Here is a 16,750-nt window from a genome sequence, read left to right on the forward strand (position 1 = left end):
TTCTGTTGGTTCTGAAGGGCAGTACTAAATGAAATAATTTAAGAAAAATTGTGACATCTTCATCCTGTTCAAAAGTTTCCACCCCCCGACTCTTAATGCATCGTGTTTCCTTCTGGAGCATCAGTGAATGTTTGAACCTTTTTTAATAGTTGAGTTTGAGTCCCTCAGTTGTCCTCAGTGTGAAAAGATGAATCTCAAAATCATTCAGTCACTGCTGGAAAGGGTTCAAATATGCAGAAATGCTGGAAAACTGCAGAATCTGCAGGATCTGGAGGATTTTTCTGAAGAACAGAGCTCAGTTTAACTGCTCAGGACAAACAAGAGACTCATGAACAACCATCACAAAACACACAAACAGTCGTGGATCATCAGGTGACCACACACAGTATTGAGAATCAATGCTTCACATACTTATTTTAATAAATTCAGCTATTGTTTTGTCTTGTGAACTAAATGCAAACATCTTTTATGTAAAATATCTTACTCAGGACAGTACTAAACAAAAAATAACATGCATTTTATATTATCCCTCTTATTTTATTAAAATTATTCACATTTTCACAGATTCTACAATTGGTTCACATACTTTTTCTTGCCACTGTATATACATGCACCCCTCCACCATTTTTTTCACTGATCAGGCTGATCCGATACAAGCGATGTTGACTTAAACTAGATATCTCAGAAGGTGGCAAAGTTCAGTTGCCTACCTTGTGTCTGGCCTCAAACGTCGCCTCGGTCGGCAGCTCGCTGCGTTTTGGAACGGAGCGTGTGTCTAACACAAAGGAGACGAGGAAAAGAGAGACAGCGAGGTCTCTAGAAGACAAGACAGAGGCAATACTTACATCCATGAGCGCTGCGTTGATGTAGTTACTGCTCTCTCCGTCGATGGTGATGAGGAAGGGCAGGCAGCGGTCCGGCGGGAGGTTGTCCATGAAACGGTTCTTGTCGTGGTTTCGAGGAAGGAGTGCGATGCTGCAGTCTTCGGGCTGAGGCTGAGGGGTCACAGAGTTCAGCGTCTGGACAGGACATAGTGGACACATGACCATCAAAAGACTGGACAACAGCAGGTCAGGCCGACTCTGCCGAGCACGGAAGCCAGAGCTGTTAAAGTCCAATCAAAGTCTATGGGATTTTGGCACAAATTCATCTGTCTTTTGGAAGATTGTAGTCAAATGAACGAGATGCCAAAAGGTTGAGTGACATGCTTCAACCTCAAAAGCTATCACAAACTGCACAGGATTAACAAAATACGACCCAGACTTTATATACGGATTGAAATGAGGTGTTTAGAAACTGAACACCAAATAATGCTGCATACAGTTGGGCCTGTGCAGTTCATAGTAATATTGATCAGATAATACTGATTGTTGGTAGCGTGTTCAGTTTCCGCTTGATGTCGAATGTAAAATCAGGGTCCTGAAGTAAAGCCAGTACAGAAGCACTGCCATAAATAATAAAAACAGCATGTTTATGTACCTGGAATTCGTCTTTGAGGTGAGAGGAATTGCTCTGAGAATCGATGCGGATCATGTCGTAGTATGCGGCTTTGAACTCGCACACGGGAATCGCCGTCTCGCCACACAGACACGCCTCCAGGATGGCATCGTGGATGAAGATGTACTGCTCCTGAGAGACGGAGGGAAACCAGGGATTGTGTGTCATCTAGACAAGTACAGCAGTGGACAAAAGTGACGTCTGGAGGGGAGATTTGATTTGATTTGACTGAACCATCAAAACATGAGGAAAATATTTTATATTGTATTTTATTTTTAAAAATTAAGAAGAAAAAAAAAATCGCTAAACTTGGTAAAGATATTTATCTGACAAAATTATTTGGCAAAAAAGACAAATTACAGGTTTTATTTTACTATGCAAAAAAATATTTATTTCATTGGTTCTCTCTTGTTCACAATTTATTTGTACAACAGCATGACCAAAAATTATGTTGCACAGTTTGTCATTTTTCTGTGCGTTATCACAAATAAAACAATCGACTCCAAGCACAACTATGCTATATGACTAGAAAATCTTTAAATAAATCGTTAATAATATTTAAATAAAAGGTGAAGATGTCAATTTTCCATAATTTTTGTCACTTTTGGCCACTACTGTACTTTCAGTTTTTAATTTTAGGACAGCCATATTGGTTTGATTAACATGTAGAAGATGGAGTAACATCTGAGTCCCACCAAAACCTTAAAGCAATTAAAGATACCTCAGGAACACTGTACTCACAGCCTTTATGTGCAATACATTATTTCTAATGCATTAATTATGCCTTGTAATGCACCTTATAATGCATTGTATGGTCTCATGAATAATTGAAACCACAGCTATAATACATTAAAACTATAAATATTATAATGCATATTAACTTTGGTTACAATTATTTATAAAAAGATATGATGCATTATAACATACATTATGAACACCTTTATAATACATTATTCTGTACATAAAGGTTTTAAGTCAGAGCAGCAGCCCACACTATGAAATGCATCATGGCAGAAAGGCAGATTACTAGCTACTGACACCATGGATGACTGCTTTTTTTTGGTAAATACTGCAGAAACGCAACAGTGGCCCTTAGTGGTCAAGACTGAGGTTTCATTCTTCTAGAAGCAGCTGCACTGCAGGCCAGTAAATGTGCATGTTCAGATTCTGGCAGTGAAACTACACAGTCATGAACTGGCTGCTTTGAGTCGGTAATTCAAACCTTTTGTCTTACAGGGAAGGTTTCTGGAGGAAGTCAAAGCATATGTTTTATTTCATATATTTAATTATATCAAATTTTCTAACTAGTGGAGTCCTAATGAAGGCCACATACCTCGGTCTGAACCATGTTGATTCGTCGGGAGCGCAGCGCTTTGACGCAGTTATAGATGTCCACCACCCCCTCTCTCTCTGCCATGTCCAGCATGATGTCAATCACGATGTAACATCCCGTCCGCCCGGCTCCCGCACTGACCAAACAGGAGACAATCATCAGCCGTGTCATACTGATGTCCTCATTGATCAGCAGAGTAAAGTACTGTAAATATCAACCATTTGCACTACACATTTTTCATGCAATAATTGATGAAGGTTATTTAGATTGTAGTAGATGTTACCAAAATACCAGTAAAATTTACATTATTGGGGAATAATGGATTAATGGTTTACCTATTATTTATTTAAGTATTAAAAATAATATTAAATATTAAAAGATAGATATGTTAGTTAATTGCTGATAGTAATTATCTCTTATTTGCACTTTGTTGGTTATAATGAAGTGATTTGCAAGCATGCAGAAGTCACGTTGAGCAAAACTCTGACATGTCTGTGATTTACAGTGTAAACAGAAACCTGTGACGCTCTTCAGAGCACAGAAACATGTGCAGAGGAGTGTGTGAAATCAAGCTGCTATCCTCACATTTCTACAATATCTGTATGGAGTTATAAGGACAAATACCGCTGCTAAAACAATGCAGATGTGTTTGTTAACTAATCAACTGCTAGTGTGTTGGGTCACCATCTTCAATCCTCTGCTGATGCAAAACCAAACCATCACTAACTCTGGATGATCTGCGTTTGAAACCGTTCAGCCGTTTGACTGAATGTCGACAGAATGCCTTGAGAACAAAGATAGTAGCAATTCACAGACTGCTAACCAGTTGAAAGGAAAAGAAAGCTGCATCATGGGATTGTTTTTTGTTGCATGCAGCAATGCACATGAGACCACATCCTGTTCGTGGGGCACGAATGGCAGGCAACGTGGTAATATAAAACGGTAAAATGGTTTTTGGCCCAATTATCACATCTGGCAGAAACAAAGAACTCAGAGGCTCGTCTGAGCTGCCGTGACTGGCCGACACTGTCAGATGTGGACGCTGGCAGATCAATGTGTGACAGAACAGACCACAAGACCCTCCGCATATGCAGATGAGCTGTGGTACGAACAGGAAATGATGTCATTAACCAATGACAATGCATTCTCCTCTACATCCAACAGAGAGACGAGAACAACTATGTTTAGAAGAGGATAGAAAATGTTGAAATATGACAAATTCTGCAATCGCCTCCTGTCTTCAAACTAGAACCACATATAATTCAGCACCACTTTTACACATGAAAGCTGTTAAATTAACACAAGCTATGGCTTTCCGTGTTTTATGGGTTTTGCTTCTACTCACACACCACCGATTTACCCACTGATCTTTATGTTCACGTGACCTCCACGTTTACAGCTCAAAGGTGAGCGTACCTGCAGTGGACGACGATAGGCCCTGCGGTGGGAGGGTTGGACATCTTGACTCGGCGGATGAACGACAGCAGTCCTGTGGCGTGGTACGGCACTCCGTGATCGGGCCAGCCGGTGAAATGGAACTGCTTCACCTCTCGCACCTCATTAAAACCCCTCTGTGAAATGAAGGAAAACAAATCAGTGACCACCTGAAAAAACTATATACAAATATATCAAGTCATTCAGCAATTTCACTGGCCCCAAGAAGCATCTGGACACTAATGATGCGATATTGCAGAAAGTGTAAAGAAGGATGCACAAGCACATTTTTTGCTAAAACAACAGATGTAAGAATCTCTGTATGTATACGTCACCAGAAAGAAGACTGTCGTTTACAGTTATGACAGTCTGAGTCTGATTAAACATTGAAATGACAACATGCACAAATGAATTGTTCACATTTCATGCCTACTTTTATGTGATTCTCCACACCTGTGTGAACTGACTTCACACATCTACTTTGCTGCACAAAAAAAAGCATTCAAAAGTGTCCAGATACTTCGTGGGGCTGTTGTATATGGCGTACAGTACAGTCCAAACGTTTGGAACCACTAAGATTTTTTTTTTAAAATGTTTTTAAAAGAAGTTGCGTCTGCTCACCAAGGCTACATTTATTTAATTAAAAATACAGTAAAAAACAGTAATATTGTGAAATATTATTACAATTTAAAATAACTGTTTACTATTTAAATATATTTGACAAAGTAATTTATTCCTGTGATCAAAGCTGAATTTTCAGCATCGTTACTCCAGTCTTCAGTGTCACATGATCCTTCAGAAATCATTCTAATATGCTGATCTGCTGCTCAATAAACATTTATGATTATTTTCAATGTTGAAAACAGTTGTGTACTTTTTTTTTCAGGATTCCTTGATGAATAGAAAGTTCAAAAGAACAGCATTTATCTGAAATACAAAGCTTCTGTAGCATTATACACTACCGTTCAAAAGTTTGGGGTCAGAAAGAATTTTTATTTTTATTTTTTTGAAAAGAAATTAAAGAAATGAATACTTTTATTCAGCAAGGATGCATTAAATCAATCAAAAGTGGCAGTAAAGACATTTATAATGTTACAAAAGATTAGATTTCAGATAAACACTGTTCTTTTGAACTTTCTATTCATCAAATAATCCTGAAAAAAAATATTGTACACAAATATTTTGTACAATTGTACACATTAAATGTTTCTTGAGAAGCAGATCAGCATATTAGAATGATTTCTGAAGGATCATGTGACACTGAAGACTGGAGTAATGATGCTGAAAATTCAGCTTTGATCACAGGAATAAATTACTTTGTGAAATATATTCAAATAGAAAACAGTTATTTTAAATTGTAATAATATTTCACAATATTACTGTTTTTTTACTGTATTTTTAATTAAATAAATGTAGCCTTGGTGAGCAGACGAAACTTCTTTTAAAAACATTAAAAATCTTACCGATCCCAAACTTTTGGACTGGACTGTACATGAAAGCATTAAACATATTTCCTTCAGAGATACAGAATATCAATAATGCTCGCCATCTTAGATGAAGGGTTTAAACAATAAAACTTTAAACATGGTAATCTCACCCTCTCCAGAGTGAAAGTCCTGACAACGTATTCTGCAAGCGGCTCGACCTCCACAAACGTCACTTTGAAATCCCCGTAAACTTCAGCATCGTCCGGCCAGTACTTATAGCACTTCACCTACAGGAGGACGAGACCAATCAAACGTAAAATACAGAGCAGAAAGATGCATGCACTCTAACGCAATCATTAAATGCACTAACTGTCTCAAATACAGTAACCATATCGATCGATGCAAAGCCATACAGAAGCATCTTGATTCACAGCAGTCTCATTTATTCATAGTTTTCATGTGATGATGGCATCTTCAATAAGGTTTACACTGAATCTGATCTTTTAATATAAGGTGTTTTTCAGTGTTTTAGAACATCTCGCTGTGCACTGCAAAAAATGCTGTTCTTAGAGTTTTTGTCTTGTTTCCGGTCCAAATATCAAAAAAGTCTTAGATCAAGAAGCATTTTCTTGACAAGTAAAAATTATTTTCTTTTTTTCAGGAAAAATAAGTCAAAATTAAGTTTTTCCTTAAAACTAGCAAAATAATCTGCCAGTGGGGTAAGAAAAATAATCTTATATCAAACCAAAAATAAGATATATAATCTTGTTTTCAGTTTAGATTAAGATTATTTTGCTTGTTTTAAGGAAAATCTCACTTAATTTTGACTTTTTTTCCAAAAAAAAAAATTTTTTTTTACTTGTCAAGAAAATGCTTCTTGATCTAAATTTTTTTTCGATATTTGGACTGGAAACAAGACAAAAACTCTAAGTAAGAACAGCATTTTTTTGCAGTGTTTTTAGTGATAAAATACTGAATATGTGCTGAATGTGGATCACAAGTGCTCAAAACTTGCATGTTGTTCACATGTTTTTGATTTTCTTCTTTTGAAATGGAAAACTGACAGGTCTGTAATAATGCAGATCTATGCATGTTTTGCCCTCCGTGGCAGTCTGAAAACTATGACTTCCTTGCTTAAATCTTGTTTAGAGATGCGAGTAGTGACGAGCTTCAGTACTGTGTTCAGTCCTCTGATAATTTGCTCCATGAGCTTTATGACATAAAGACTGCTGGGAAATCATTTCACATGCACTCACTTGTGCATGATGATTTAATTTAACAAAGCATCCACAACATGCAAAAAATGTACACAATATATACATACACATGCTTCAACCCTTTGAGAAGTGTCAAAAAAGTGTTTTCTTTCTTTTGACTTTGGAGTGAAATGTGACCTGTTACTGACAGGCTTTGTGAGATTCACCCATTTTTGTCACTTGGAGCAGATGAACTACGACCTAGTGGTCTCGATTACTAGTCCTCGCTCACTCTTCAAAAGGTTTTTGCAGGCAGGGGCCTTCAGGTCACATCACAGAGCACAGAAACACAACACGGCCCCTCAGCAGGCAGTATAGCGACATACCCGGCCCACCTCCACTAGGTTGGTTACCATCACGATACAGGCCGACTGCTCCTGCCAGATCATCCTCCAGAAGTCGTACACCGTCTCGTGGACAGGGCCTGTGGGCAAGCCGAAGGTCTGACTTTATTTCTTTGTTAAAAATCCAGTTATGTACATTTGGACACATGAAAAACATTCTGTGCTGTTTGAAGCCTTATGATATACTTGCACGATATGTGCTGTGATATAATCAGTGCTCCAGACTGCATTTTGCAACCATTCTGCTTTTTTTCTTACTGAATAAATTTAGTTAGAGGTCACAGCTGATAAGAGCTGCCATTTCTGTTGCATATGAGAAACATCGAACGAAACTAAACTAAAGCGGATCGAAACCGTGCTACTCATTAGAGCTGTGCAGCACAGAAAGCTTATCAGCACGGCACGATCTCGATCACATGACACCGTTACCACACAGCTCTGGGAGATCCAGTGAGAAAGTGTTTGAATCCCCCACAGTATTAATAACATTGCTGCGAGAAGCATTCAAATTCAGTGCAGAATTCTCTGTTATAAACCATATCAGATCAAACCGGCTGATGTGGAAACCAGGAGAGACATTGTGCTTTTCAATCCACAAATCACCAACATTCACCATGGATTTAACGCTGTAACACTAACTGTAACCATGGTATTGTGGCAGAAATAGTCGAATGTTTTTACATTATTCATTTCAGGGTTCATACGACCTTTTGAGAGAGAAAATCAAGCACTCTTCAAGTGCTTCACACTTTTTCCAGCACTTCAACACTACAAATATCATCCTGTTAGTTTTAATGCAATGACCAGAAATTAAAATATTTACATTTTTTCCCCCTATAAAAATGAGGTTTTTACATGTTACTGTTAATCTGCATCTCAAATAGCTAGTGCTTTACTGTCAAAAGTGCATTTCCAAGAAATAAACATGTAATATTATTAGTTGCTGCACTTATTAATGCAAAACAATAGTAATTTTATGATTAAATAAAATTTAAGATTAAAAATCCCCCCAGTGCTATCAGATCAGGTGAGACAGTTTGTTCATCTGTTGTCACATTACAGTAGATTGAGTTTAAGAGCACTTTCTAAGATAAAACAGAATGTGTTTCAACGATGTTTGTCACAGTACAGTTCTTGCTGTATTTAAACACCTGTCAGTTTTTGTTCTTGTCACTGAAGAAAGCATGATTATTTTGACATTTACCTTGAGTTGCAATGTAATGGCTGGGCCTTTGGTATCCCTGCAAGACAAACAAAAATAAGGATTTAGTCACAACTTTTAATGATGGAGGCAGCAAAATATTCAAACAAATATTATCCGAGGTTAATTAATTTGGATGTTTTTAATAGTTTGGTTTTTCTAGTCAATCTCGACGCACACAGAATCAAACACACACTGCAGGGAGACCCGACATCACACCCCCCCCACCCTCCCACGAAAACACACGACACCAAAACATGAGTGTTAACTAAAACACAGGCCAGGGATGTGAACGTGCATGGTGTCCACGAGCGAAGCAGAAGAGCACAGAGCGTGAGCAGAAGCAGCAGGATGGAGCCGGCGCGTGTCGTGAGGAGGAAGGGAGGAGCGGCGCATGCAGATGGATGGGGGGGACAGAGAGGGTGTCTGAATGTGCCCTACAGTGATACTTACATCCCTGTACAGCCAAATCTACCGCCCCCAAATCAACCGCACAAGAGTGAGAGAGAGCACAACAATGTCAGTGAGTCAGCAAGCACCTCCAACAAGGAAGAAAAGAAAGCTGTAAATTGTGTATAGTTGAGACAAAGGCATGCATAAAAGACCTCACATACGAGGGAGGGAGAGACGTTTCTCACACGTTCGCCAATGGAGGAGGAGGCGGCATCGCCACTTACATCAATGTAGTTGGCATTTATGTAGTCGGACGAGGGGTCGTCTTCCATTGGCTGCAGGATCACTCGAGAATGATCGTCTACAGCGCCAAACAGAGCAGATTCAGGACAGAAAACACTGCTGCTGACTGTATGAGTGATGGATTGTGAGCTACGCAACAGGTTTCTTACAAATAAAGAAACCATTCTGAGTTCTTGCAGGGTGAACCTCATGAAAACTCTGGTCATATTTCACCCCCAAACCAATAGGAAGAAGATGATTTGCTTGGTGACTTTATTTTCATGGTGATTTAGCACATTTTCTCATTACCATAATGAGTCCAGATGTTTGCCTTTTGAGAATTTGTTTGTTTGTAATTGTACAGTAATAAAATACAAACATGTTAGCATAAATTAAATGCACTATAAAAAATATTTGCATGTTTCTGTAGCTCAAAGAGTAGCACATGACGCTACCAATGCCGAGGTCATGGGTTTGATCCCACGCAACGCATAAACTGATGAAATGCACAGCTACACTTTAATAAAGGTCATTTAGGATGAAAGCATCTGCCAGATGTTCTGATAATTTGAGGGGAAATTATGTTCTCTGTGCACAATATAATGTCTTTTCTTCAGATGTTGGGGTGAAATATGACTCTATATATCCTAATTATTGTTAATATGTAATTCATTATTTCCAGGAGCTCATTGCTTCTACCTTCAGTTGAACTGCTAACAGTGATTGTAAATTAATTGCCTAAATTATTACATTATTAGCCAACTGCATTCCTTAAATTGTAATGTTGACATGCATTCTCTGTGAAGCTGCTTTGAAACGATATGTATCGTGAAAAGTGCTATACAAATAAATGTGAATTGAATTGAATCTTTCTTGATAGGTTCACCCTTAAAGCACCAGTGCATGTTGGTTTTCTAGAACAAAAGTTCAAAAGGTTCTTCTACTATCTATGGACATAAAGGAAAACATTATTTTTAAGAGTGCAAGGAGATGTTTAGTGAGAATGTCCTACACTCTTACATGCAATGATGTTCCCGTATCGATTCTTCGTTCGATTTTGCTCTTTCTTTGCTGCATCCCAGGAAGCAGACTGACCCTCAAAGAAGCTCTGGAGACACAGATAAAGAGTTACAACACAGACAACAGGGGCTTAAGCACATCAATATCCTAATTTACTCATATTTTCATCATGTTCGATAACACCAGCACCACAAAGTAGTTTGAATTTGCTCTATGTGCTGGAAACACATGTAAATCTGATTACTGAGCAGTTACAGAAACATCGGGCGGTCTCAGCAGCCGAAACAAAAACAAAAAAAAAAGAAGAAAAGAAATTGTGTTGCATCTGGCACATAAACTCAACTGATCAGATTGTGGTTTCATAAACCGCCGACACTCTTGCCTGCAACCAGCAAGCTAATGACTGCAAAACACGTGTGGGTATGATGGTGTGGAGGAGCGAGCGCTTTCAACGGCTTCTTGGTGAGGTTCGTGTTAAAGGTGAAGTGTGTCTTTCTTTGGATGTTAAAATAGTTTGGGGTGGGAATATCTGTTTATCCGAACAATGGAAAACTCGGTTCAGGAAACCATTGTGAGAACAATCTTTAAGGCCCTGATATACTTTAAATGAAACTGAAAATGAACTGATGACATTAGGGACTTTCGCACCGGGTGGTTATAGGAACTTAACCAGGGCGGTTTCCCGAGAACTAAATGTTTTCCTAGTTGCATTCGCTCCATCAGTACAAAGAGCTCAGAACCCAAGAGGCGACACTCTGATACTTTTTGGGTAACAGTCACTAGATGGCACTCCGGCCGCCATTATGGGGTGAAAATACTAACTGGACCATTGAATCCTTCACATCTTACGCACCCAAAATCTGCGAATTTCACTGTCAAATCAGAAGCGCAATAGAACAGTTTTTAAATTAAGTCAGCAGTAAATTGTATGATCCTACAGTAAATGTTGTATTGTCTTAATATATATGTTTGATTTTACCAGTTGTGGAATCCAAACATTCATCCATCTGAGGTAACGTAGTTAGCCTACTTTATTGAGTATTTCCATTTTATGCAACTTTACACATTTATTAATAGTAAATTAATGATAAATTTAATATCATCATGTTTGCAGCGAACAATATATTTCAGACCTAGTGGAGTAATAGTAATAATATCTAGGTCTGAATTGAAATATTGTACGTTTTAATGGATCACGCTACAAACATAATGATCTTATAATACATGACGCATTGCTGTGTCCGTTATCCCATAATTCACACTTTTGGACACTTTTGCTTTAACAGACATTAGACAACACTGCAAAATCAAGCTGTTATATTCATATATTTATTGTCCAACATTCCCAATTTTCTAATGCATGTCCTTAATTTAATTTCACATGTTGCATTACAGTTTTTCTCAATTGCTAAAACAATTTTCTATCTCCATTTTCTGAAACCATTAAACACAAAACCTCGTCTTCAAGCACTATTTACAAAACCTCTGACTCCTCTTGCAAAATGAAACTTTCGCCTCAAAACAGTTTTACCTGTGTTCAAAATCAAGCACTGCTCTCGAATCATAAACAAAGTGATCAAAATGATATACACTATCAAGCAGTCATTAAACAATATACCAAAAAACAGAAAGCACATTGTTCAAAACATATAGAAGTACATTTTTAATCTCAAAACAAATGTAATATTTCTCCATCATTGTCTTTTGATGAATGAAAACATGTTCATAGTAGCTCAAAATTGATCAGAAATTACTACTCTGCTTTGCTCTTTGCAACTTTTTGTTTTTCTTCGTCTTCCTCCTCCTCCTCCTCTTTCTTTCCCTCCTCCTCCTCTTCCTCCTCATCACCCACCTCACATACGCACTCATCCTCGTCCTCTCACATTGTTTCTTCTATGCATTCTCAGACTTTCGCCTTCCCACCTTCATCAACCTGTTTGCTCTCTGAACTGTGGCTCACATTGGTTGTGTCACATCATTTGAAACAGGTTACATCAGTTTTGAGGGGTTGTGTTCAATCAATGACATGTTTTCTCTATTTGTATTTGATTGTTGCCACTTGTGTTTACCAGTATGGATGACGTGCATTAGAGTGCAGAATGTGTTTAGAGAATGACACATTGTGTTTCGCATTTTTATAGGGACATTGACGACACACTGCACAATTAGCTAAATGAGGTCAGGCAACTGAGAACTTTGTTCAGCCAATGGGTTTTGGTGTTTTAGCAATTGAGAAAAACTGTAATTCAGTGTTTATAAGCCTTTTAAAGAATTTTTACCCAAACTGACTATTCTATTGAGTGTCGCTTCTTGTTAGTGTTTATTCTCTGATCAGTAGGAACTCTGAAGTGACGTAAGACAGAGACGTTATTTAAGTATGGCATTCAACAACATCAACAACTGGAGGACACGTGTGTTTGTTGTGTCCTGGGTTTCTTGAAGGTTATGGGATGGAAAGAGCAACAAAAAGAGAGAAATCTCCTACAACATCTTGCAGTGCAACATTTCATCGAGGCTGAGAAAAGAACACAATACCGCAGACAAAGGCGACCGGTAAATGCTGTCAACATTAGCTTTCTGGATGTTTATTGTGGTGTAAACTGTGTGTGTATTTACACAGCTTTTTAAAAATGGCGGGTGCTGTTTCATATAGCATGCATTCAACCAATTAACGTACACTTACATCACTGGCAGTCCCTGTAGTGCTGGGTTAGACTCTACTCTGAAGAAAGAGCTAATTTAGTTCCCCCAAAAGATGCTAAAATTCGTCCCCAGTTCCTGTGTACTTCCATCATTAGATCTAGAAACTGTGAAAAGATTCCTGCGGTGCGAAAACCCCTAAAATCAAGCCAAAAGTTTGTTTTGGGAGTTCAAAACACCTTGCCAAAAAAGTTCACCCCAGCTGGTAAACACCATTGGTCCGTGGTGATGATGTAATAGGTGGGTGTGGCTCTGAGGCTCCACCCTCTTTGAGGTGTAAATCTTTCTTCTGTTCAGATGCGAGTAAAAACATGAACACACTGGAGAGATGCTTTATAGTTTATATTCATGTTCAATACTGTAATACTTGCTTTAAAGAAATCTATTGTATGAATAAACATGACTAAACACATCACTATGATCAGATGCTTTCTGAACTGCTGTTTTCTCACCGCTGCATCTACAGTACAGTCCAAAAGTTTGGGATCGGTAAGATTTTTATTGTTTTTAAAAGAAGTTTTGTCTGCTCACCAAGGCTACATTTATTTAATTAAAAATACAGTAAAAACAGTAATATTGTGAAATATGAATACAATTTAAAATAACTGTTTACTATTTAAATATATTTGACAAAGTAATTTATTCCTGTGATGCAAAGCTGAATTTTCAGCATCGTTACTCCAGTCTTCAGTGTCACATGATCCTTCAGAAATCATTCTAATATGCTGATCTGCTGCTCAAGAAACATTTATGATTATTTTCAATGTTGAAAACAGTTGTGCACTTTTTTTTTCAGGATTCCTTGATGAATAGAAAGTTCAAAAGAACAGCATTTATCTGAAATACAAAGCTTCTGTAGCATTATACACTACCGTTCAAAAGTTTGGGGTCAGTAAGAATTTTTATTTTTATTTTTTTTGAAAAGAAATTAAAGAAATGAATACTTTTATTCAGCAAGGATGCATTAAATCAATCAAAAGTGGCAGTAAAGACATTTATAATGTTACAAAAGATTAGATTTCAGATAAACACTGTTCTTTTGAACTTTCTATTCATCAAATAATCCTGAAAAAAAATATTGTACACAAATATTTTGTACAATTGTACACATTAAATGTTTCTTGAGCAGCAGATCAGCATATTAGAATGATTTCTGAAGGATCATGTGACACTGAAGACTGGAGTAACGATGCTGAAAATTCAGCTTTGATCACAGGAATAAATTACTTTGTCAAATATATTTAAATAGTACACAGTTATTTTAAATTGTAATAATATTTCACAATATTACTGTTTTTTACTGTATTTTTAATTAAATAAATGTAGCCTTGGTGAGCAGACGAAACTTCTTTTAAAAACAATAAAAATCTTACCGATCCCAAACTTTTGGACTGTACTGTATGTTATTGAGAGGACAGCGCGCAGCACATATTTACATATTCATCTAAATGTCTCTCTCATCAGTGTGGATACAGTATTTCGCTGCAAATGTTTTTCAAACTTGAACTCTGACCTGAGTATATCCAGGCCTTTATTTTTCCGATCAACTCAGATAAGACACACTTCAACTTTACGATCGCTTAATTTTCCGTCTCACATTTCGCCGCACTGTTTTTTCGAACTTCGCGACTGGTTACGACGTCTCGCGTCGCAGTCTAACCTCATACTCCTCCTTGAAGCCGTAGCTGTCGGAGGTCTTCATCAGATTGATGTGCTGCAGCAGGTCGGCCACCCGTATGGCGGGGTGCAGCTGTCCGGTCTGATAGGGCGACTCCGTGCCCTCGCAGTGGTAGCGCGGGATGTCCAGCAGTCTGCTGTTCTCGGCCGCCGCCGTGTGGTTCTCGTCTGGGGAAGCAGTGGGGAAAGTTTTATTCGAATGCGCACTGGGGACTTCCAACAAACCTTTGTACATGCTAAGCTCAAAGGACTCGACACATACACGCAAAACCTCACAAATGCATATATAATCCCAGAGTTGAGCACTCTGAACAGGACAGAGGCGTTTCTTCACACACACTTACCAGTGATAGGCACTTATGGGGCAGCGGGAGAGAAAAGAGTTGTTTAGTTCAGCGTCAGCTCAAACACACGGGCTCTGTAGTACAGCTGATGGGGTGATATGGACTAAACATTTACAGGACACAGCTACAGGACACTAAGACGAGGGGAGCACAAACAAAGCCACTGAGGTTATCTTCCAAATTTCGCTTCGGCTACAGTCTTTGCCTGTATCCATGTGTGCTATACCACAAAAGATAACTGAATATGCTCACAGGAATCACAACCACAGGAAATGATTTATAAAGCAACCCCTGTCGATTCTGGAGAGCAATCGAGTGCACATTACTACAGCTGCAGTCTAAAGCCTTCGATAATCAGACATTATTCGGTCACGGCTGAGGACTGTAACTTCTCTTCATCACAGGTGTCAGAAAGACGCAGCTTGTTTGGATGAAGTGTTGTCCTTCACACTTCAGAGCCGTGGCCTAAGGGGATGTTTTAATACCCTGCCACCATCATCATCATCATCATCACCACTGTAGAAAAGTCTTTCCTGCTTGTTCTGTCCTGTTTGCATCTGACACTGTTAACCCGGATGACCGGAGTTATATCAGGTTTACGTGTAAGCTGTCAGTTTAGTTTCAGCCTCATCCTACGAGCTCCGAGAACACTCATAATGTCATGTGGTGTGTGTGTGTGTGTGTGTGTGTGTGTGTGTGTGTGTGTGTGTGTGTGTGTGTGTGTTTGATGATGCTTTGGTAAAATATACAAAAAAAGTAGTGTTTTTCAGCTGAATCTGCTTGCAGATTTTACATTGAACATCTAGTAGTGTTTAGAATGTGTAATTTATGTAAATCTATTCATGGAAATGTATTACTATCCCTTGTGAAAAAGAAGTACACTTTAGCATACTTTTAAAAAGAGTACTTACTTATTATGGAAATGCTATACTTTAATAGAATATTTGAACTGTTTTCAGACACTTAATTTCATGTATTTACAATTAAATGAGTTTAAATTAATATTAAATGCAATTAGCAGAAATTAAGAGTGATTTATTTTAAATATGCTGAATGCACTGACAAACATAGTAAACTAAAACTTAAATATATATTTTAAAATTTTTTAACTTTAAACATAACATCAAAAAACACATTTACAGTTACTTTACATGTGCTTTAGTATGTTAGTCAACACATGAAAATAAGTGCACTTCTTTAAAGCATGACAAAAGATTATTAAAACAATGATATAAAAAGTTCTTTAAAGTTATTTCATTAAAGTTATATATTTTTTATTAAATATAAATAGAATATTTGAACTGTTTTCAGACACTTAATTTCATGTTATTTACAATTAAATGAAACTGTATTGTAGTTTAAATGAATATTAAATGCAATTAGCAGAAATTAAGAGTGATTTATTTTAAATATGCTGAATGCACTGACAAACATATTAAACTAAAACTTAAATATATATTTTTAAATATTTTAACTTGAAACATAACATCAAAAAACACATTTAGAGTTACTTTACATGTGCTTTAGTATGTTAGTCAACACATGAAAATAAGTGCACTTCTTTAAAGCATGAAAAAAGATTATTAAAACAATGATATAAAAAGTTCTTTAAAGTTATTTCATTAAAGTTATTTTTTTTGAAAAATAAATTTGAAGTACACTACAATGCAATTAAGTGCACTTGTTTTCACAAGGGATTACAATGAAAGATTTGAGTGTTTGATTTCCAAATATCTCTTGAATTCAATGCTCATTTGTCGAGATGCACACCCCAAACATACATGGCAAATATGCATCACAGCTATTCATGATTACGTTGCATCATATTTCCTGCATTTAACG

General features: G+C 37.5%; 1 protein-coding gene across 18 annotated transcripts in view; it reads right to left on the reverse strand.

Moving 5' to 3' along the window:
- The window catches only part of ptprk (protein tyrosine phosphatase receptor type K), a 188,701-nt gene that overhangs the window by 9,079 nt on the left and 162,872 nt on the right, over window positions 1–16,750 (reverse strand). For 4 of the 18 annotated variants that reach the window (XM_048208172.1, XM_048208173.1, XM_048208171.1 and 1 more), the window contains 12 exons: window positions 14,909–14,920; window positions 14,548–14,732; window positions 10,188–10,275; window positions 9,107–9,246; window positions 8,946–8,963; window positions 8,496–8,532; window positions 7,274–7,371; window positions 5,862–5,978; window positions 4,247–4,401; window positions 2,831–2,966; window positions 1,480–1,629; window positions 846–1,019 (listed from right to left, as the gene is read on the reverse strand). In XM_048208172.1, coding sequence (XP_048064129.1) covers window positions 846–1,019; window positions 1,480–1,629; window positions 2,831–2,966; window positions 4,247–4,401; window positions 5,862–5,978; window positions 7,274–7,371; window positions 8,496–8,532; window positions 8,946–8,963; window positions 9,107–9,246; window positions 10,188–10,275; window positions 14,548–14,732; window positions 14,909–14,920 — 1,310 coding nt within the window. The remainder of the gene's footprint in view (window positions 1–845; window positions 1,020–1,479; window positions 1,630–2,830; window positions 2,967–4,246; window positions 4,402–5,861; window positions 5,979–7,273; window positions 7,372–8,495; window positions 8,533–8,945; window positions 8,964–9,106; window positions 9,247–10,187; window positions 10,276–14,547; window positions 14,733–14,908; window positions 14,921–16,750) is intronic. The other 14 variants (XM_048208180.1, XM_048208176.1, XM_048208175.1 and 11 more) reach the window with 7 other exon arrangements.

The sequence above is a fragment of the Megalobrama amblycephala genome, linkage group LG11 (genome assembly GCF_018812025.1).
Source record: "Megalobrama amblycephala isolate DHTTF-2021 linkage group LG11, ASM1881202v1, whole genome shotgun sequence".
Classification (NCBI taxonomy): Eukaryota; Metazoa; Chordata; class Actinopteri; order Cypriniformes; family Xenocyprididae; genus Megalobrama; species Megalobrama amblycephala.